Genomic DNA, 21,732 nt, shown 5'->3' on the forward strand with positions numbered 1-21,732 from the left:
TGCAAAAATAAAAAGAGAAATGTGAGGGATGTGAGACTCTTTGGCGATAAGACCCCCTTGTGATGTCATCATGTTTAAAAGGTGTTCTTCAAATTGTCGTGAGAATCCACTCTTGGGTATAGACACTGGTGGTGAGGGTGTTGGTGTTGATCGGATGAATTCAATTCAATTTTTATAGTATCAGATCACAAAATTATTCTCAAAGGGCATTGAAGACCTTAAAGTCCTTACATACACACTTACACATTATAGAAAGGAAACCAACAATTCAATGTTTCCCACGAGAGACAGCTGGAAGAAAAAATAACTCCCTATTAACAAAAAGAAAAACCTCCAACAGCCGGAAAGGAAAAAACATCCTTTCAGCAGGAAGAAACCTTCGGCCAAAGGGCTTTAAGGATGGCCATCTACCTCAACCAGTTGGGGTGAGGAGGGAGCAGAGAGAGAAAACAGTGCAAGGACACATGATGGTAGACAGTGGGTAAATTGACGGTGCCAGTAACCTCAGATCAGGATGTGATGAAAAGAGGATTTTGATGAGCTTGGCCTGAATACTGAATATGAAGACTGGAGGTGAATTGGGTGGAGAAGGATCGCTGCAGATCACTCTGGCATGAAAGCGGATGTAGAAGAAAGGGGAACAGATTTAAAGTTGTACAAAAATGAACGATTGGCTGATTGAGCTTATGGTGGAATTTGATCAGTTTATCAAATAAAAGAAGCAGAGAGGGAGAGGGGGGGGGGATGAATGAGACATAAAAATTGTCTTTCTGAATGCACTTACACTGAGCTTCATTAATATACAGAAAGCTTTCATGTGAAATAACAAGCATGGCTCTAACTTTGGCAGGCAATAAATCAGTGTCAATTTATAGCTTATCATTTCAACTGGGGAGGTGTGATTATCAGGCAAACTACTGATTCCAATAATAGAGCGTGGTATCATATAAATTTTCTTGATGCACATGTCAATAAAAAGCTTTGGTATGATTTACAATTTCTTGGTCCTTGGTTCTTAAAACCACAAAATACAAATTTGACGACAAGTCCCAGGATCTTAAAGTCTTCCCTTCCTGACATATTTCACACACCTAAAAGTTAGTATTTCCTTATTTCAATTGATTGAGGGTGTGAGATGTTGTACAGATCAAGAATTGTCTCTGAGACTCAAATTTGTGATTTAGGGCTGTATCAATGTAAGTGAGTTAAGTCTCACTTAATATCAAGCCATTAAAAGCTGATTAAGAAAAGCATTTCAATGTAGGAATTGTTTTTCGGAGCTACTGAATTAAGTGCCTTGAGTGATTTATGTAACTAAACCACAGACAACTGTGGAGGCTGGATGATGTGCGCTGATAGATGCACCACTATTAATTCTGTTATGAGTCATTTATAGATCTAACAGTAACACTGAAACGGGCTTGACTCAGTCAGCAAGGGAGCCCGTAAAAGATAGAAAAAAAACCTTAGTCATAAAAAATCCAAACAAGATGCACTAAAGCTTCAGAGCTAAAACATCCACCATAAAATATGAGCTCCAGAGTTCAGATTTTGTGTCAATCCACTCAGTGTTGCTCACAGACACGTCTGATTGAATGGAAAATAACGCCTTTATCATCAGCCAAAAGAATTCCCCTTTCACTTTTGACAGTTTTTCACATCTTCGATTCTTTTCTTGTAGCCTTGGGTTAACAGTACGCTTTGAAATCTTCCACCTGTGGTGCATCAGAGTCTGGCACCCACAAAGAGGAAAGCCAAAAACAGAGGAGTGTCACTGGAGGAGCAGGAAGATGGCTCGGGGTCGCTTAAGCCTTTTAGTCGTCGTCACATTCCTCTGCCAGCTAGCTGTCTTGGTGTCCCTGGAGGCCAGAGCGACCACACTAGATCACAGGGAGAAACACACAAACACTCACATGTATACAGTGGCACAGAGACCGGTCCTGTCCTCTGTCCTCGGTATCAAATGGCTGTTGTCAGCAGATGCAGGGCCGCTATGCTGGATCCAGGCCAGGTCTTTTCATTTCAGAATATTTTATAGCACCTAGGTCATTCTGCTGCATCGGAGAGCTGAGCTGCCTCCGTCATCACAAAGTTGCCATTATGTTTTTTTATACTCATAAAACTACAATGCTTAGAAATGATGGAACCATATCTGCTGACTGAGTTCCTCATTGCTACCACATGCACTACATAAGATGGTTTTATTTCATTTCATAGAGGACTTCATTCAGTTGTTCTGCAAACCTGAAACATTTAAAGAATGCTTTGTGTCTATGTTTCGAGTTAAATGGGTACAGCCTGATAGCCTGGTGTTACCAGACCCAAACCCACTGAGTATATGAGTCTTGCTACGCTCCATAAGGAATTGTTTCCAGTAGCTACATCCTACTGGTTGTAGACCTCTGGCAAATTTAGAAACTATTAAAGCAGCCTTTAACCAATCGGCATTGACTAGCAAAACTCTATTGTTGCTGCAACTACATTTACAAAAAAAATGCTTAAATTTAACACCATCACACTTAACCAGCGACACTGGTCCCTGATTAGTCTGCTGTTCAAAGGGGCTGTGCAAACGTGAATGTGAACAGGGTTTCCAGACTATAATCACAGCAAAGAAAATTTAAGCTGAGTGACAGTCTGGCTAATTTATGTTTGCTTTGGAACAAATGCTAATGAGCAGAAACTAAACTTAAAACAAGTTATATAATTATACCATTTAATGGCTTTGTTAGCTCCGGTAACCTTTTTTTATTTGGACATGCTGGGTGTAGATTGATACAATGGCACACTCGGTAAATATCATCAAATCACTGACACTATACATGGTTATACGAGTTCATAGAACAAGTGAGTTGCTGAATAAGCAAAACAATCAAATATAAAAGGTGTCAAATTGTGTCAGCAACACCTGCAGAGCATAACAAGCTCATGGAAATTACAAGACAAAACAAAAAGTTAAAACATCAGTCTTCTCAGATCTTATATAGTTCCAGCATTCCTACTGCATTACCTGTTACAAATTGCAAAAATCATTTTGAGTGAAAATAAAATGAAACTAATCCGAGGCACAGGAATCATGGAAGAACAAAGAATTAAAGACATCAGGAGCTCCCTGCGAACACAAATCTCTCAGAAAAATGCAGCCCCTGGAAAACACTCACTTAGATCACCTGTAGCTTACTGTCTTGATACATAATCATATCCCTACATGGAAGAAAGACATCATGAGAGGGAGAAAACAAGAGGGGCAGAGAGAGGACACCTGAAATTGAACGCACTCTAACCACCACAAATTGCCTGTCCCCGTCCAACAGGCCTGTGTTTTATGTCTTGGTTATCCCTCAGCACACAAGCAGCCCTCTGTCATTTGTGCCGTCTTAATGAATGGAAGCACGTCTTCAGCAAAGTCAAAGACGCGTGGGCATGGCCGCCATCACTGCTGGTTTGTAAATCGCCAAGGGTGTCTGGGCGTCGTGCCAACAGGGGCATGCTGTCGCAACAGCAGGGGGCATCGAGGGTGGCTGGAGCAGGCTACTGCACTCGGAGCTAAAGCTGTTTTGTTTTTGTTTTTTTCCCAGTTCCACTGTGTTGACTGGAATTCGCTGCAATTTCATATTTATGCACGATACAGGCAAAAGCATATGGACACCCCAGTGTACTTACAAAATCTTTGCTCTAACTATGGGCTGTTTACCAAGGTTAAGGCTGGGTCCCTTAGATCTCAAATCAGATAAATCCTCCAAATAAATATATATTTATGTAATATGCTTCCAAATCTGGGGAAGATTCTTACCTGTTTGATCACTGCAATGCACTCGTGCATAAACCTAGGTCCATGCAGAAAAGGTTTTCACAGTTTGATGTAGAAGAACTTAATTGGCGTGCACAGAGCTCTGGTCTTACGCTGCATTCAAATGGGGTCACATTTACCTTGTACACGAGAAAAGTGCACACGACTTTCCATGTTGTAACCACCATTTGAACGCAGTATTGATCCCATTCAACACCTAAATCCTGGCCTGTCGGACCTTTACAACGTTACAACATCCCTTCCCTATCTCAAATGTCACTGCACTCGAAGAGTACAGATCTCCGCCAAAGCCAATAGTCCACTGTTCAATAGTATTTAAATCTGCTACCGCAACCACTTACTGTATGTCGGAATATATTTACAATTGTGTTGATATTACCATTGTGCTGGTTCTGGTTCTCCCCTATAAAACAATTGTCACCAAATGCTCCACAGTGGTGTACTGGCCACCAAGATGAATCAAGGTGGATTGCCACATCAGCAGGCTGGTGGACCATCAAAAGAATCCATCCAGTTTTTACCGGCCACTGTCTGTCTCTTTGCTGGCCTTCTCTGTGCGCCTGTCACTCAGGGTGCACATGGGAACATGCAACGGATAAGTCCAACAGTTAATGTCTTTCCCAGAACACCTTGGGCGCTCCACAACAACTGCTTGCTGTATGACATTTGAGCAAAATGTGTATCTCATGTGTGATGGCATGGTATGGGTGAATTTAAATTGTGATATGGAATGCTTGTATATTTCAAATGGCTTATGTTTTGTCACTATTGTTTTTTACTGCCATCTGCCGTATTTGATGACTGGATACACCCTGTGATTCGGCTCTGCATTGAGATTTATTGGGTTCTTAAAGCAAAGAAACGACAATAAAATCATAAACTATTTGGTGGAAGTAACGATGCAGTCAGATTTCAACTGAACCTGCTATGAACCAAACATCAACCTCCTGCGTGCCACAGGTTACAAGATAGCATCTCTTCATGTACTCCAAACACTTGGGGCTACATTAGTTTGCTGTGTCAAGGTGAGGTGAGGTAGAGCTCTTTGTCTGAATACAAAGAGTCCTTTCACTCACAAACTGTGACATCTGCATGTGATAACAGCTACTGTATTGCCAGCCTGTTGTCTGAGCTCCGGCCCTTCAGTCAAAGGGCCCGGTTTTTATGGTAGTGCAATAACCAGAGCAAACAGTCTTGACAGTTTGCAAATGACACCAGGCTGCTGTAAATTAACCACACACACCTCGGCCTGATTGGTTCTAAGTTGGTACACTGTTGTTTATGTTGGACATTAGGAATTACAGCAGCTCATCAATCCTGCATGTTACAGCCTCCTTTCCAACTTTTCTGGCAATATTCTTAAAATGCATTAGATTGCAAACGCTGCCATGTCACATTTTATGATATAAAATGGCTATTTATCCTGAAGTGGAGAACTTCATGAAGATTTTTCTTTATTCATTTCTACAATCACCAGATAAGTTAAAGAAGACTCCAATGCCCCCATTTGGCTGCTGATTAGTGGTGATTATATTGTGCTGCTCTGCACCATCCACACAACAACAGGGTTTTTTTGAAGACGCATCGTTCACTGTGTTGAGCTACTGTTGTCATGTATCCCTGTGATTGACACAGCAACGACACTATTAATGTGATGTATCTACCAGACCTTCCATTCAATATTCAAGACAAGCCAACTCTCTTTGCATTTGCGCTGCTGAAAAAGAAAAAAAAAAAACTCTTAGAACCCATGTCTGCCACCCAAAAGTTACTGAACAGTGTTTGAGAGAGCTGTGTGAAGAGTATTTCTTTCTTGTTGTCCTCTCACTGTTCCCCGGGGGTGTCATAATTCACTGGAGCCGAAATGAGAAGTGAAACCAGAGCACCAGAGAAAATGAGAGAGCAGCTTGTGTCTGAAAAACACACACAGGCCTGTCTGACCCCGCAGTAATTGCTAGTGCTGTTGCACTGACGTGACGTATGCATTCGTCTATCGAACTTTATCATACAACCATTCATCCAGCCAGGTGTTTGTGAACACGCGAAACAACTGGAGCACCATCAAGTAAATAAAGCTTTGTGAGTTCAATATAATTGGATTTAGTGCAGCAGAGATGAGGCAAAGAAATAAGGTCTGCTCTCCGGACACATAATCTGTTACAGCTCTTCAAGGACACATTGCAATGAAGAAGGACATATGAAGCATTGTCACAGTGAAAAGTAAGATAGGCAGCAGAGATGGATTCATGCACATACTGTAGGCCACAGCTTTTTATTCCTTAATCTGTTTAGGATATCCATATTGACCTAAATATCAAACATCTCCCTTGTGTTACTGTTTTTGTGAAAATATCAGTTTTTCTAGTGAAGGATAAAAAAACATAAATGCTACTCAAATCTATATTTTTACACTCATTATGTTGACATTTCTTCCAGATTTCTATGTTCTCTTAACATGCTTGTTTTCATCTCAGTGAATAATCTAATAAATGTAAAATATAATTAGATCTTCCCTTGTTATCTCCAGACTGAAGTCACATGACGTCACCCAATGAAAACTGTAAAATGTGACTGACAACTGTAAATGGTAGTAAGTGAATGTCTGAGCTTATAATATTTGTTGCTGCATATAAAACCTCTGTCCTTGAACAGCTACAGATTAGTCCTCCCTGGTGCAGGATGCTGAAAACAACACATGTAATAAAATAAAAGCTATAATATTAATGAATGAAGACATACAAAGCACTTTCCAAAATTAATTTCACAAATTAGTTGGATGTTCCCAATGCGCCCTATCCCTGCTTTGTCCAGATTAACAACGTGATTGCCATTTAGAGAGATAACATACATTCAAGTCCACTACTGGGATCTCAGCCACGGTTTAAAAAAAAAAGGGGGGGGCTTCACTAAAGCTGCTCGTGGTGGCTGATGATGAATGGGGCTGCTGGCCAAGACTAGCAAGAGCAATCTGCTGTGAGCCGGGGCAGACAATTTACTCTGCCATCAAACTTCCAGCGGGCTGATTTACACGTAGCTAGAAAGTGCTCCACTTCCTCCCTTGCTCAAAATACCTGCGGCCATTTAGTATTCTGTAAACAGATAGAGGAAAGCGGCCCGACCCCGCCCCCGTCTATCTCACCAAAGTCAGGTGAAGAGGCCATACAGGTGTGGAAAAATAGCAAGGTAATGTTACCTCCTGTAGCTGAATGAATACACAAAGGAATGCGTGTATGTCTGAAGCTCATTCATCATGTCTTTACAAAGTTTGTGTGCTCATAGCTTCACTGCTGATATAAGACAGAAAGACAGAGGGTCGGGTCACACGGAGCAAAAAGTGTTTGAAGGTGGATCCAGGTGTAGAGCTCACCGAAGAGGAAGAAGCTTCGTTTTTTTTTTTTTTCCTCCCCCGAAGCTGTAGCTGCTGTGCACGGTGCCCACACACTATGCAGTGTAGCAGGCCAACAGATGCTCCTTTCAGCTGCAGTGTTATGGAGGAGTGGCGGACTAAAGGGGCAGAGGAAGGGGAAGAGCAGCGATGTGCGAAAATCCAAGCAGATCCAAGATCCTCAAAAGGAGCTCTAATGGACCTTGAGATGCAGGTGGGGGACATGAAAGAGGAAGAGGTACAGCGGTAAAGCTTTGAGGCTTTCTTTGCACAAAAGTGTATCCAATATAAAGTGAAAATAAGTTGTGTGTATGTGTGTGTGTATGTGTATATGTGTGTGTGTGTGGTTCTAGGTGGAAGTACAGCAGTGGGCGATCCAAATAATGCAGTAGGTGATGTTTATAAGGCGCATACTAAACTCTTTCAATCCTCCAAACTTTGCTGGTTAAATATCTACAAAGTGTTTCCAGAGTGTTTCTTGTTGGTGGAATGAGGGAGCACGGTTTTGCTGCTTATCTCTATCATGCAGACGTTTGGCCTCCAGTCTTCCATCCCTTCACTTCCTTGTTAGTAGGCTGAACGGTAACCAGAGCGCCATGTGACTCTTAACAGTTTACTACCAGCCCGTCCCCACTCCAACGCCATGTGGGAAAAGCCACTTCCACTCCTTTGATGTTTCATAATAAGACGTATTTATCTCTCTATGAGATGCTGAGACAAATGTTTTGCCATTAATCAGCCGGATGGAGAGGATTGATTTTGGGAGCCACACAGGTGAATCTCATTTCCTTCTTGGCTTAATCCAACATTTCAATTTACTCCAGGTTACATCCAGCGAATCAAAAGGTAATAGATTTTTGTGTATTAAATAATTTACATGATTGTGATTAGATTTCTTGCCATTCTCCTGCTTGAGAGACGAGGTGTTGGGAGCCGGCATGCTTCTTAATACTGGTGACGGCGGGGCTCAGAGTTGACTGTCTCTGTTTCTGCCAGGACATTAATCACTGTCACACTCCTTCTCTTTCTCCGTCTGCCTCCGTCTGAAACAGACCCTCCTGCCCCCGCCGAGAGCCACTTCCATCGTCATAGTAACCACAGCCAACTGCGAACCAAACTCAGCGGTGCTGTGGAGGTAGCGGGGCACAAAAAAATGTGTTTACGATTGAACACTCGAAGCTTGAGGGGACAAAACTTGAGACACGCCATACTTTCTGTTCCACTTTGTTGACTTGCTTGTCAGACCTGTCAGCGGTGAAAAGACAGAGCTACCTTTGTACAGTGCACTACAGCTGATCCTAATGTCAAACATCAAATGAGGACTGGGGTTATATTCTGAAGGGTCCACGCTCACACAGGCACTCAGTGTCACGCTCATTTCAGAGACATGCGGTCGTATATGCTCTCCGTGTTCAGCACCTCTTAACTAATGAGCTCTTAATTAAGGCTACTCCTGCAGCACCACCACCCCCCCACTACAAGCCTCAGCTCCAGAAACGAGCTTCCGCAGCTCACACGCAGCGTGAATCACAAATCAGCCACTTTGACAGAGAAAAGGGAAAAATTCTGTCTGTTGGCTTAAGACCAAAAGATGTCTGGCAAGAGCCAAACAAAAAGGTCAAAAGAGGCAGTGGAATAATTTCTCTTGGATGCCTGGCAGCTTAAGCTGGAGTACAGCTAGGTGCTCATTGCTACCCTGGTCAAATAGAAAAAGAAATAAGACAAGGAATAATAGTCTGGTCGGACTCGCTGTGAGAAGGCAGCGATGCTTTGACATCTGAGATGTGAAATAGGCCCATAGCTGCCACAAAATAATATGTGGTTTGTGTTATTGCTTCCTCTTGTCCCTAATCCTTTCAACTATTGTGCGAGAACACAGTCGATAATAGTGATTTTCAAGAGAAATTTAATGACAGGCCTTCGCTAATTTGGATGGAGAAGAACAAATAACATAGCAGTGGACATCAGATAACTGATGGAAAATCATGGAGATGAGGTGAAGAAAGTAGAAGAGACCAACTTGGGTGTCAACGCAGATATGTTTATTGGCAGCAGCTCAATCGAGGAGAGAGCTCACAACATGTGGCAATGCCGGGTTGCTACACCTCTCTGACTGGGCTCTCACACGGGCTCGGCTATAGGAACACCTTGTGTCCTTGGCTGAGTACTGTGAGACCGAAAGTCAGACATGATCAACATGTAGCGGGAACAGTTAGTTCCTGGGATCGGGGTGTTAATAGGTTGTGCAGATGTCAGCATAGTACCATAGAGACATCTAATTACTCAACATGTGTTGTCAGGTCAGGAATTGTATATACAGTATAAAAGATTTGAAGGCCCTCGGTTCTAACAGGGAGAATGAACTCGTCACAGAAAAGGAAATGAGGAAAAATAGAGGGTGAACACGGTAACAAAGAAGCTGTCAAAACCTCTAAAAACAGCACCGTCTGTGTGTCTGTGTACTGCAGTGCATTCGATCTTCCAGGTGCTACACCTGGCGCTGGACCTGTCAATGTTATCCAGTGGTTCAGAGGTTATTTCTGATGCTCAGCTGTTGACTGAAAGGAAGCCAGTCTTTGCTTTGTGTCAGATGGAAGTCAAAGTCCCGGAAGAAGAGTTTGTTTTGGGGAAGTTCTGTTCTGCTAAAGTTCCTATTAACACAGGTCACTATAGAATAACTCCTTTTTCTCCAATTAACTTGTAGCTGTTGTCCCAGGTTCTGTTTTTGTTTCCAGTGTCCTCTATCTGCTGTGTACACAAGTTCAGGAGGTGGTGCTAAAAGTTCCAGGTAAAGGTAGGTGCTCGGAAGGCGGTCGCATGTGATGCGTCAAACAGACATGTCGTCACATCTCAACTAGGACAACAGTGTTTCCCACACATAGACTACTTGAGCGGGCCTTACTATATTTGGCAACCCATTTCAGCATATTTTACTATCCATGCTATTGAAACAATCAATTAATGAGTGTACAATCTCCCTCTGCTCTCCTTCACCTGTGTCTCCTCTCCACTGTGTGAGTGTAGCAGGGTTTAAGCTCCGCCCTTTTGCGAAACATAGGGTCAGCAAATCGCAGCAGAGACTCTGACACTGAGCTGAAAAGAATAGGGTGCTCGTACATTAGGTAAATAACATCAATATAATATTTTTAGCTGGATCGCAACAGCACGGCCAGAATGATAAAGCGAATGTCTGTCTCTAAGTAAGTGATTGGTTAGAAGTTACACCACTGGTCAGCCGAAAGCCACGTCTTGTCAAATTAAAAGCCCTGTAGTTTCACACAGGGTCCAGCCATGTACTGGGGTTTGACTTAAAAATATGTTTCTTTCAGGAGGGGCAGGGTCCCTGTAAACACATCAGTCACAAACAGTGCTACCCACAACCGCAAGTAAATTCTCAACCTATGGGAAACACTGAACAAACATAATATTAGGCATCTTTTTACTTCTTTGTTTATATCAACAAGAACTATTTGCTGTACCTTTTATCATAAAAAAATAAATAAATAAATAAAAAAAGAGCACATTTTGGACGCTTTTAACTGTCAACATCTGTCTGACAGTCCTCTCGGAAGTCCAGGAGAGATTTTTCTGTCATCCTCTACGTGCCAGTTGCTTTACATTTCAAGGCATCATCTGGCTGAGGGACATCAGCACTGAAACGCTAAATCATTAGGCTCATACTGCAAATCACAGCCTGACATGTGGTTGTCCAATTATACATGCTGCAGGAATGGAGGGCTGTGGTTAACAGTGAAAGCTGAGAGCAACTGCTTGCTTTCCACTAACTGCTGATTTCCTCGCCATTACTGTAAATACACAAAACAGAACACACACACACACACACACACACACACACACACACACACACACACACACACACACACACCAAACACGTGGATAGTCAAACAAACAATCAGGTACATCCACAAACACCAGATTGCTGACCAGCAGAGTTGCGTGTTCTGTTCTCTCTAATGAGCCGGTTATACGACCAATCAGAAGCCGTTAATCAAAGTCTGAGACTGGAAACAAACCAATGCTAATAAAACTTTAGGTAAACACATAAGGAGCTCTGATCGGCTAGAGCTAACAGTCTCCAAACCCACTGATACTGTGCAATGACAAAGTGAATCATGACAGCCTCATAATGCCAAATAATCTGAAATGCATTAGCAAGATTTGTACGACATATTATATAAGTCACTCCGTATTCCGTCATTGTGTAAATACATAGCTAGATAAATAGCCCAAGAGTTGCCATTGCACCTTAATCCAAGCCTTGTTTGGAGGGCTTACTGCAAACCTATTACTCCACTGAGCACATACTCAAGAAAAGGAGTTTAGTTCTCACCGTGTGACTCCATTTGGAAGAGATAGAACCATTTTAGAAGCTATACCGGGGAAAATATAGCTTTATTCGATTAGGACAGTTTCTAAAAGCGGCGCACAATGGGTCTTTTCAAAGTAAAATACCAGAAGGCCAGTGATTTATTTTCTTCAAGAGGAAAATTAAGGATTCAAAGCAAAAGCAAGAGCCTGATGAAGCCACTTTGCAACACATTTGAACTTTAAAATAAACAGACTGTTATCACTTCAATTTCAGGTTTATAGTGTATAAAAATATACCATAGATGTATGATGAAATATGGTTTTTGTTATCCCTAACACAAATCTCTATTTCATTTGTACAATCAAACAATGTTTAAAGGAATGTGCGCAGTTTTCCCAGTTACAACTGTTTCCAATTTGCCATATTATTATGTAATTACATATTCTATTTATATATATTTTTTGGTCCAAATAACTGAATTTGTATGAGACTGGTTGACAAACTAAAAGCCTGAATAAACAAGTTGAGAAACATAACAAATGCAGCTGCTTCAATACAGGCAAGTATGAGAATGATATTAATCATACGTATGGTACGGACTTCACAGTCAACAAGTTCAACAAGACACCTACAGGAAATTTTGCAGCAACTTTTTCAGACAGCGCTCTTCACCGTCCACATAAAAACCAAATGAGGGAATGTGCTTTGAAAGAATGGTGTTCATTCCTCCAGTAGAATTCAGACTTTGAGACTGTCTGGCAAGGAGCATTAAAGCTTTTCTAGCAGCTTATTGTGGAGCAAGGCCTCACACAATTTAGTGATCCTTTTCATTTCTCACTTGTTGATTTAATAGGAGCGTATGACTATTGGTGATTTTGTATTATATAACACTCAAAATGACCACTACTCTTGGTAATGCCAGATCAACTCAGAAATTCGAAACTAGTTCTCATGCCGGAAGTTGTTCCTTCTACAACATGAGTGTTTTACTGCTCTGCCAGCTCTGTGGTTAAATACTAATTAAGTTTGAGTATCAGGAAAAATTGCATTAATGGGTAAAACAAATCAATGTTGGTGAGGGCAAGGAGCCTTAACACTGATCGCTGCCTAGAGTTTTTAAAACGATGTACCAACCTATTTCCCCTTTGTAGTTATGAGAAATAAAAGAGGTCAAATATGTGGCTTTAATCATTTGAAAAAAATGACCAATTCTGCTGTTATTGTTTAGGACAGTCTCAAAATGTGTCACTCAACTATGATTAAGGTTGAAGAGCAAAGAAAACACACAGCGCAACTGTTTTTCCTTACAAACTAAGACTTTCAGGATACTGATACGACATATTGATACATTGCTCAGCTCTCCTCATATAAACCCCTCGAAGATGAATTTGTTGTGATTAAGAATCACAATCAATTCTCTCTGCGAGCATGTGGAAAAATGTTTCTCAGGTCCCTCTAATGATTTTGAAAATGCATGAGACCTCTCACATAAAAGACCTTTCCAATGTCTTTGGAGCAAAAACGGACAACCTGAGAGCCCATCCAGCTCACTGAGCCAGCGGTTCGCAGTGGTATTAAAGCAGTGGAACGGGAACAATGTTCCCACCCTCCCCACAATGGGCTCAACACCCATCTTCCAACCCCATCCTCCGGGTCACATCAAGCCTTGAATAAGCTCCCTTCCTAAAGCTTCTGGGGGTTTCAGCCATGCATCCACAGCATCAATGGGAATAGTGTTCCTCCCCCCCCACAATGGCCGAATCAACTGTGTGAGTACTTTCTCCTCCTCTCGCTCCCCTTTTATTCTCGCCCTGCTCAGACCTTGCCGGGGCTGAACGGAGGAGGGATGGGAGAGAAAAGGCACATGCCTTCACGTCCGCTTCGCATGCACACAAAGAGAAAAATCAAATTGCTCAGACATGCACGCATGCGCACATGCACGTATGAGTGCATGCTTCCACACAGCACACACTCTCACACACCTCATGGAATAGCGGGAGGGATAACAATGAGAATGCGTGAAAAGACAGAAATCGCTGAATAGTTTCATGTTGTAAAGAAAGCACCTTCAGATTAAAACCTGAGAAACACTGTATTTTCTCCTGAGGGTTTCAAGCAGTGCAGGTTTAATAATGCAATTCAAGCAGAGCTGCCACAAATCTTTATTTTTGTTAAAGATGCATTGACTGATTGATTGTTCAGTGTGTAAGAACCTTGTGAAGGTTCTCCATCACAAATTCCAAAAGACCAAAATGATATCTTTAAAAATTCTGTCCACCCAGTAGTCCAAAGACAAACAGCAAATTCGCACATATGAAAAATGCCACAAATGACATTGTTTCATGATTAATACCCGAAATAATAAACTGATGAATTACATGATTAATCAAGTAATCATTTGATTAGAGCTAAAACATTTCTCTCCATCTAAATTTTCTGCTTGACCGACTGCCTGTCTTTATTTCCCCTGTTTGTTAAAGAAGATACAGTAATAACAACACAGGAAAGTGGAGGCTAAACAATGATGATAAGGTTCCAGAGACAAATTGAAACTGTTGGGTCGCATCAAATGTTAATTAGCAGGGTTGCAGACGGAGCGCGGTGAGGTCGCAGCCATATCAGATTATTTCACAGACAGCGCGGTTGTGCGTCGAGGCAGAGAAAGGCCAGGTTACAAACAGGCAGACACTGCAAGCGAAGGCCACGCCAAGTGCACTCTGCATTCAGAAACAATGAGATCCTGGGAGGCTGAGGGCACCCAGACAGACATTGTGGAATTATTCATTTCTACCCACCAGCTCCGACCGCTGCATTGCCCGCCTCCGCTGACGGCTTGAACTGTCTGGTTAGCACCGAGTCCGCATTCTCCCTCCAACCTGGTCTGTCATTAACAAAAGAATGAACTAAAATCAAAGGCAGGGTCTAATCAGTGGGCTGTTGTGCTGAGGCAAAGGGTGTCTTTCAAGCTGCAGTTTGTTGCTGGCAGTAAAATTGGCGGCAGGAATGCTCCCATTCAACCTCCGAGCCGTCGCCCAAATCTGTGCCTGTGCACAAGTTGTCAAATAGCCGAGGAATGATTTCATTTCCAATAAAATGAGGTGTACTCAGGCTACAAGACCTCAATCAGGCTGCCGAGTGTGTGAATGGAAAATGGCAACATTTATGTCAGCACTGTGGGACAACATAATCACATTCAGGTGACGAGGCCGCGCAGCTTTGTATTCTTGGTATAAAGATGAACAGCGAACACAGAGGCAAGGGGCTGCCACCTCAAATCCCGGGGCCTGAAGCTGTGATTTCAAATCTGGCATTATATTTACATAACAGACAGCAACAGACACTCCAATGTGGCAGCAGTGTTCTGAATACAGAGGGCCACTTTAAGGAAGCGTTGCTGTGTGTGTGTGTGTGTGTGTGTGTGTGTGTGTGTGTGTGTGTGTGTGTGTGTGTGTGTGTGTGTGTGTGTGTGTGTGCGTCTCCTCACTCTCCTTGAAACCTCTTAACGAAAAATGCAGTATGTTTTCTGCTCTCTCTGCATGTGGACAGCTTTGTTTTTCCTTGCTGCGTCCTGACCTAATTACCATGTGAATCCTGCTCAAGAAGGCCACTTTAAAAGTCTAAAAATCTGTCTGCCTCACTTTCACATTCCAAGTTCAGGCTTTGTAAATTAAAAAAAACAAAAAACAAAAAGGAAGGGGCAAAATAAAGATCAACAGTCGGCAGGGAATGCCTCAGCTAGCCACTCACTACCTTGCAGCAGATCGAACATCCTCCCTGGATTTTTAAATGCTTGTTTTTTGGCACCTGCTCTCAAGCAGGGGGTGTTACAGTGCATAAATAATCTGAGGTCTGGTTCATATGACTGGCAACATATCGTGAAGTGCCTGTTTGGCATGCATGACGAGTCAAACAGCTGAATGACAGACTAACGGCAGAAATATCACGCTGTAAAAGCTGTCAGTTTCCATTTTTTCCTTGGTTTTGGTTGGTGAGAACCTACACTCTGAAATGACTAAACAGTCTGTCAGTGCCAGGAAGATATTATTCTTCCCTTCAAACCTCTTTTCTTGTTTTATAGAACTGGCAAGATGTGGACCGCATGAAGAGTGTGACATCAAAACAGACCGCATCCTGTTTCTTATCTGTATCTGTCTGTTATCTCTTTAGACAGACAGCAACTCTCTCTCACACACACACACACACACACACACACACACACACACACACACACACACACTTGTGGAGGTCAGACAATATTGAACATGCCATCCTTGTTTTTTTTCTCTCTTAGAGAGGTAATATCAGACGGAGGAGAGGACAGATCAAGTTCTCCGCACATTAAACTTTCATATCCGTATGTGCCCTCTCAAATGATGCCCGACAACAGAAATAATTCACATGCCGTGCATAAAATATGCATCATTAATAATTTGATGAGGCTCATCTATTTTACACCTATCATATTTGTTGGGGAATTATTAATGCACACGACGTGAAGACATAGACTACACATCACTGAAAATGAAACACTTCCACATGCTAACTACAAGGACATGAAGGAGAGAATGAAAAATAGAAACAAGGGGAAAGTGAACATAGAGATGGAGGATTCGGAGGTGGCAGTGGGGTGGGGTCGCCAAGTTTGTGTTTTGTTTTGGATCTTTTTTGCTCTGCTGGTCGGGCCCCCTCTCCACCACCACCACCACCAACCAGGACCTGTCAAGAGCCCTCATAAGTTCATCAAAGATGAAAACCTGTTTTCCATTTGAAAGGACTGACCCAGGACACTAAAAAAGCTCTTCAAATAACAAAAGCGTTAATCATCCATAAGACAAGCATGCGGGCCGGACAAAACCTGTAAGAATATATGAATATCAATCAAAAAAGATTGGGGGAGATGCGGTACTTTCACACGTGTTTATGAATAAACAAAATCAAAATCTGGAGTTTTACCCACCGCTGTGTTGAATTCCAAAAAGGAAGAATGAGGTTGTTTAGATATGAAAGAACATTGAATAAAACGGGATTAGATGATGTGGTTCTGTGAAGTTGTTTAGTCTACTGAGGGAAAAGAGAAACTAACACTAATATTTCTCTACTTATGAAACCAACTATGTCATCTGGCACCTTTGCCAAAACTCACACCAGCCATGCTCAGTTGCATTTGAGAGCCATTTGAGTGTTAATGAATAATACATTAATTGATGAGCCACTGAACAACTGGGACTCAATAAAATGCTACAGATGAAAGAGTGCAGCTCTAAAAAAAAAACGTTTCTAAAAAGCCCCATGGTGAGGGTTGCTGATGATGGAAAATAGGTTTCAAGTGAATAACTTGTTTGATTAATTTAGTCGAGTGAATGTGAGCCTTGAAAAGTGCCAGCTATATGGACTAAATATCAGTAAAAGCTGTTCCCCCCCCAAAAAAATCCTGCCTGAAGATAAAAGCTTGTTCAAAAGTGCTTGACATTTGATCAATGGATACAAACAAAATTAAAAAATACAACAAGTCATAATCCATTAAAGTAGTGTATTTAAAATCTTTTTTTTTTCCAGTTGGATGAGTGCTGCACCTTTGCTCCAGCGCGCAGACACACTCGTCTGCAGCATTGTTTTCTGCACATGATGCAGCAAACTTCACCTGGCGAGGTGTTATCACAGCTGCACACTGCTGCTCAACACTGCCCTCTGTTGCTCTGCTACAACACAGCCCGCTTCCCGCTCTAACAATTCATTTCAGAATAATCAACTTAAAATCACCCAAGAAGGAAAACAGCCGACTACAGTAGGATATTTTTTTTGTTCGAGATTTACAGTCAGAAGAGCTTTCTGCCAGACACTTACCCCTGTTTAGGATTCAAAATAAAAACATACAGCAGTGTCTGTATCGGGGAGAAACGGAGGCAATTTATCCAAGTGACAAGCTCATGAATAATGACTCGGAGCTGATCTTGAGTGTTTTCATGCAGAATTAAAAGCACAAACGCTTTCTGGGATTTGGGAAAGAATGAAAGGATGTGCAACACTCGTAATGCTCTGCGTAAATATGCACGTTGCGCGCGTAAAAGATGTTAATCTGTTAATCGAAGTGATGAGCAAGGAGGTCATATGTTACTGTTTTAAGCAGAAAAACAAAATCACGAGCAGAGTTGGAAAAGGGACAACAAGATGGTACATTTTACACCACGTTTCTACCCAAAATTAGATTACCACCAACAAATAAAGACAATCTGGGGGGGGGGGGGGGGGTTAAAGCATACAATCGAGGCGCATATTAGTTAGACAATGCACTTTCCCACTAAAAACTGTGAAGTTTCCTCTAACAATTTTTTTTTTTTATATAAAGTTCACATATCGCCAGTATCGGATTCGGCACCACAGGGCAGCGTGGAGCACAAAGTAAGTTTGAGCCCGTGCTAATGTGGCAGGCACAGGCAGCTCCTGCAGCCCACAAATGCGCCTCTGATCCTGGGATGAAACGTGAGTGGAAAGTAAAACTGGTGACACATAAAGGAGCTGCTCTGAATAACACGCTATATCAACGGACAAATCACAACGCCGGAAGCAGTCAAAGTGGTCAAAAGGACTGAAAAGTGTTTGATATTTCGAATAATATATACATAGGAAGCCATTGTTTAAACCCTGCTCTGATACAAAAATGTTCCGGAGAGAAACGGACCCATAGCATGGCTGAAAAAAAGCATTCCAGTAGCCAATCCATTAGTGATGGAGGTTGGTTTTTATATATATATATATATATATATATATTTTTTTTTTTTTTTTTTTTTTATTATATCATCTAAGCAGGTTATTAAACCAAGCAAATGTTTAACTTTAGAATGAAAAACCAAAGCCATTTCAAATCTAAAGCGGGATACGAGCTGGAAACTGGTGCACAACACACCCAAAAAGTGCTTTGTATTAGTCATTTCAGGTATTTCGCAGAAGAAAAGAAGCAAAAAGTGATTTTTTTTTTTTCTTTTTCTTTTTCTTTTTCTTTTTCTTTTACCTTCGAAGATGTTTGTATTCCCCAAGTTGATGAAAATGCCAGGAAGAGATAAGGAGAGAATCAAGACTCGCACTTTTAGGAGCCGGAGGCAGAGCAGAGACAGGTTCTAGTGTTGTTTCCTCAGCCGCTGCGCGTTCCTCTCCGATCGACCTGCAGCCGACAACTGCGCTCTCTCTCCCTCATAGTCGGACGGCGATACCACCGGTTGGAGGGGTGGGGGTGGGGGGGGGGGGGGAGAGGAGAGGAGCGAGGAGTGTGGGGGGGGGGGCGATATGGGGCCGATTTACAAGCGCAATGGGGGGAGGAAGTACGCACGGACACTCCGGAAAGTGTCGCAACAGCGCGTCCGTCCAGGGAAGAAACAGCCAGTGTGAATCACTGAGAGTCAGAAGGGCTTCTGGGAAAAGGTTTGCCCTGCATGCTGTTGCCTGGGACGCCTCAGTAACCTACCTGCTGCGTGTCATGTGCACGGGGGTAACCTGGCAATATAACTCCACTGGGCATTTGAGTGTTTTCCTGCAGCTGCTTACTTCAAAGTAAACAGTGAAGCTTGTACTGTGATTAGTATAAACCCAGACTTTATACTCTGCACCAAACAACACAAACCTATCTATTCTATTCTATCAGAGACGAGCATGGTGTATAACAGGTAAGTGGGATTTCTATTAGAAGATGATGAGGAGATAGTCTATGAAAACCAAAGCCCACTCATAAAATCACGTATTTAAGCTTTTTTTTCTCTCTCTCTCTCTCTTTTTCAATCCAGTTTAAAACCTTTTGGGCAAATCAAACTGAACAATATGGTTAATTTAAGTGAAGGTTCCTAACTTATTCTATTCTATTCTATTCTATTCTATTCTATTCTATTCTATTCTATTCTATTCTAAACCAAGGTTACTGTTACTTAGGACATAACAGGTTATATCACCAAAATAACCCCCCTCACCACACTATTCTATTCAATTCTATATGGGAGGATCATGTGCACAATATATAAGAAGATTTTAGTGAGCTAATTGTCAGTGCAAACCAAAGCCGATTCACAAAATCACATATTTAATTTTTCTTTTTTTGGTATAACTTTTTTGTATAACTACAAAACCTGTTGGGCAAACTGAACTGAAAATACAGCTATTTGAAGTGAATGTTCCCTATCTATTCTATTCTATTCTATTCTATTCTATTCTATTCTATTCTATTCTGTTTTGTAGTCCATAGCTTTGCATTTAGTTTATATTGGTATTTTAAACTAAGCATTCCATAAATCAGCTGCTATGCAGCTCATTTCATCGAGCCAGATTTCCAAGAGGAACGAAGCCGAATTGATAAACAGCTAATTAAGGTCCATTCAATCACAAGCCAATTTACTAATTACCCTCTTATGTAATTAATTGTCTTGCAATGTGGCTGCATTACGCTGATAAAAACAAAATCACGTAGACTAGCCCACGGCACTCATCCATCGCAAGTCAGATAATATGGACGGAAACTAAGTGGTTTGAGGTAGCAGGCACGTGCAATTCCTCCCTCGTGACTTCTCCTCGAAACTACATTTCCCAAGAAGCTTTGCGCCGTTCCAGAGAATCCGTGGAAAGCCGAATGCGCCTGCGTATCCAGACGTGGCAACGGCATCATGGCCTCTTGGAACCGCTACGGGAGTCGGATGAGAGAGGCGAAAATGTTCATGTTGGTGCTGCTGGTAAGTCAAATAGACCTCTCGTGTGTCTGGTGTGAACTGCAGCGGTCTTCTGTGACAGTGTGTGCGCGGCGCAGGGTGTTTGTGTCCGTGATTGAGTGGAAGAGAATTAAAAAAAAAAAAAAAAAAAAAAAAAAAAGCCATCTCAATCGCTCCTCGCCGCGTCTCCCAGCCTGTCCGTGCAAGAGCTGCAGGAGGGAAGTTGACAGCCCTTGACTGAACTTGGTGCCCAGATTTGACCAGCTAGGAGGAATGTGGAGGGTCTGCGGTTTGCCTGGCGCAGGAGCAGTTTATGTAACCGCCTCTCCAGAGCGGTTTGCTGGCCATCGGCCGGCTGTGTGCGCGGGGTCCCTCCCCTCTGTGTGTGTGAGCCGTCCGGCGGTGACGGGAAAGTCAGGAGAACCTGACCTGATGAGACAACTTGTCCGTCTCTGAGGCCCACACTTTCTTTGCTGTTTATGGTTTCATTCATGCGGTAGTTAGCAGAAGGCAGAGTCTGTTCAGTCGTCTGAGTTTGTTAAAGGGGAACTGAAAGTTTAAAAGTTAGTTGACCTGGTATGTCACAGGCGGATGTGATCATGCTGCTGTATAAATCCACTGTATGAACAGAAGTGCCTTTTGGAAGCAGTACAGTGGGCCTATGTCTTATCACCAGAAGTGAGTTGTTTAAAGGTGCAGTATGTAAGATTAAAGTGTCATCTTGTAATTCCACTCTGTACATTAGGAGGCGACAGTGAGTCACTGCAGCATCCAGTCTGATCTCAGAGGGTTTTTCACTTTGGCTGAATTTGCATTTTGAATATTTTTGCCTTGCAGGCAGTTTAGTAGTTATCTTTATTTGTTTTTATAATTAATGATGTAAAGTTAAATTGTATGGACCCTTGTGGTGGATCGACTGAAAAAAAAAAAAGGCTTGCTTATATCTGTTTTTAGTAAGAAAACAATCTTTTGAAGTAATCGTTTTGAAATAATTCACGACACAAACCTACCTCAGTGTGGTAGGTAGCTAGATGACAAACTAATACACCTTTTTCACGGCAGACATTTTGACTTGTCACAGTAGGGAAAGCACAGGTGTATTAATAATGGCTGAGCTCCATTAAGTGTCCACGGTAAGCTGTGATAGTGAATCACCATGCACTATCCATGCAGGACCTCCAATGCAGCCATCACTAATATACATGTCCTTTCCCGACAACAGGTCCAAATGTCTGTCGTAAAACTGCTAACTGGCTAACATCTTGGTACTACCAGTAGTGTTGCATAAAATATCGACTTTAACAAGCTATCCCTGCTTAGCCAATGTTAGCATTAACAGCTGTTTACTTACCAGTCTATAAAAATGTTGAGGGTTCAGCATCAAACTTTAATCCTTTACTCACCTAGAGCTGTCTCCATCTTTGGAGACCAACACCATTGTTAAATGTTTGCATATGTTGCTTCTTCTTCCTCTCCTGTTGGACTGAGGGCAGACTGGACACTAGAGTGACTCACTATGGCC

General features: G+C 42.1%; 2 protein-coding genes across 7 annotated transcripts in view; one reads left to right on the forward strand and one right to left on the reverse strand.

Moving 5' to 3' along the window:
- The window catches only part of sema5ba (sema domain, seven thrombospondin repeats (type 1 and type 1-like), transmembrane domain (TM) and short cytoplasmic domain, (semaphorin) 5Ba), a 177,008-nt gene extending 158,272 nt beyond the window's left edge, over positions 1-18,736 (reverse strand). For 3 of the 6 annotated variants that reach the window (XM_069155012.1, XM_069155011.1, XM_069155008.1), the window contains exon 1: positions 18,536-18,734. The gene's annotated coding sequence lies outside the window, so the exon portion shown is untranslated. Of the gene's footprint in view, positions 1-14,321; positions 14,408-18,535 lie in introns of all 6 variants that reach the window. The other 3 variants (XM_069155009.1, XR_011178488.1, XM_069155010.1) reach the window with 3 other exon arrangements.
- A 1,428-nt stretch (positions 18,737-20,164) lies between these two features.
- Positions 20,165-21,732, forward strand: part of pdia5 (protein disulfide isomerase family A, member 5) — a 66,117-nt gene continuing 64,549 nt past the window's right edge. Inside the window, exon 1 of the mRNA XM_069154983.1 lies at positions 20,165-20,234. Within this exon, the coding sequence (XP_069011084.1) occupies positions 20,169-20,234 (66 nt within the window). The 5' untranslated portion in view covers positions 20,165-20,168. The remainder of the gene's footprint in view (positions 20,235-21,732) is intronic.

Source organism: Embiotoca jacksoni, unplaced genomic scaffold (genome assembly GCF_022577435.1).
Source record: "Embiotoca jacksoni isolate LCO1_2020_lvr unplaced genomic scaffold, fEmbJac1.0.p SCAF_2, whole genome shotgun sequence".
NCBI lineage: Eukaryota > Metazoa > Chordata > Actinopteri > Embiotocidae > Embiotoca > Embiotoca jacksoni.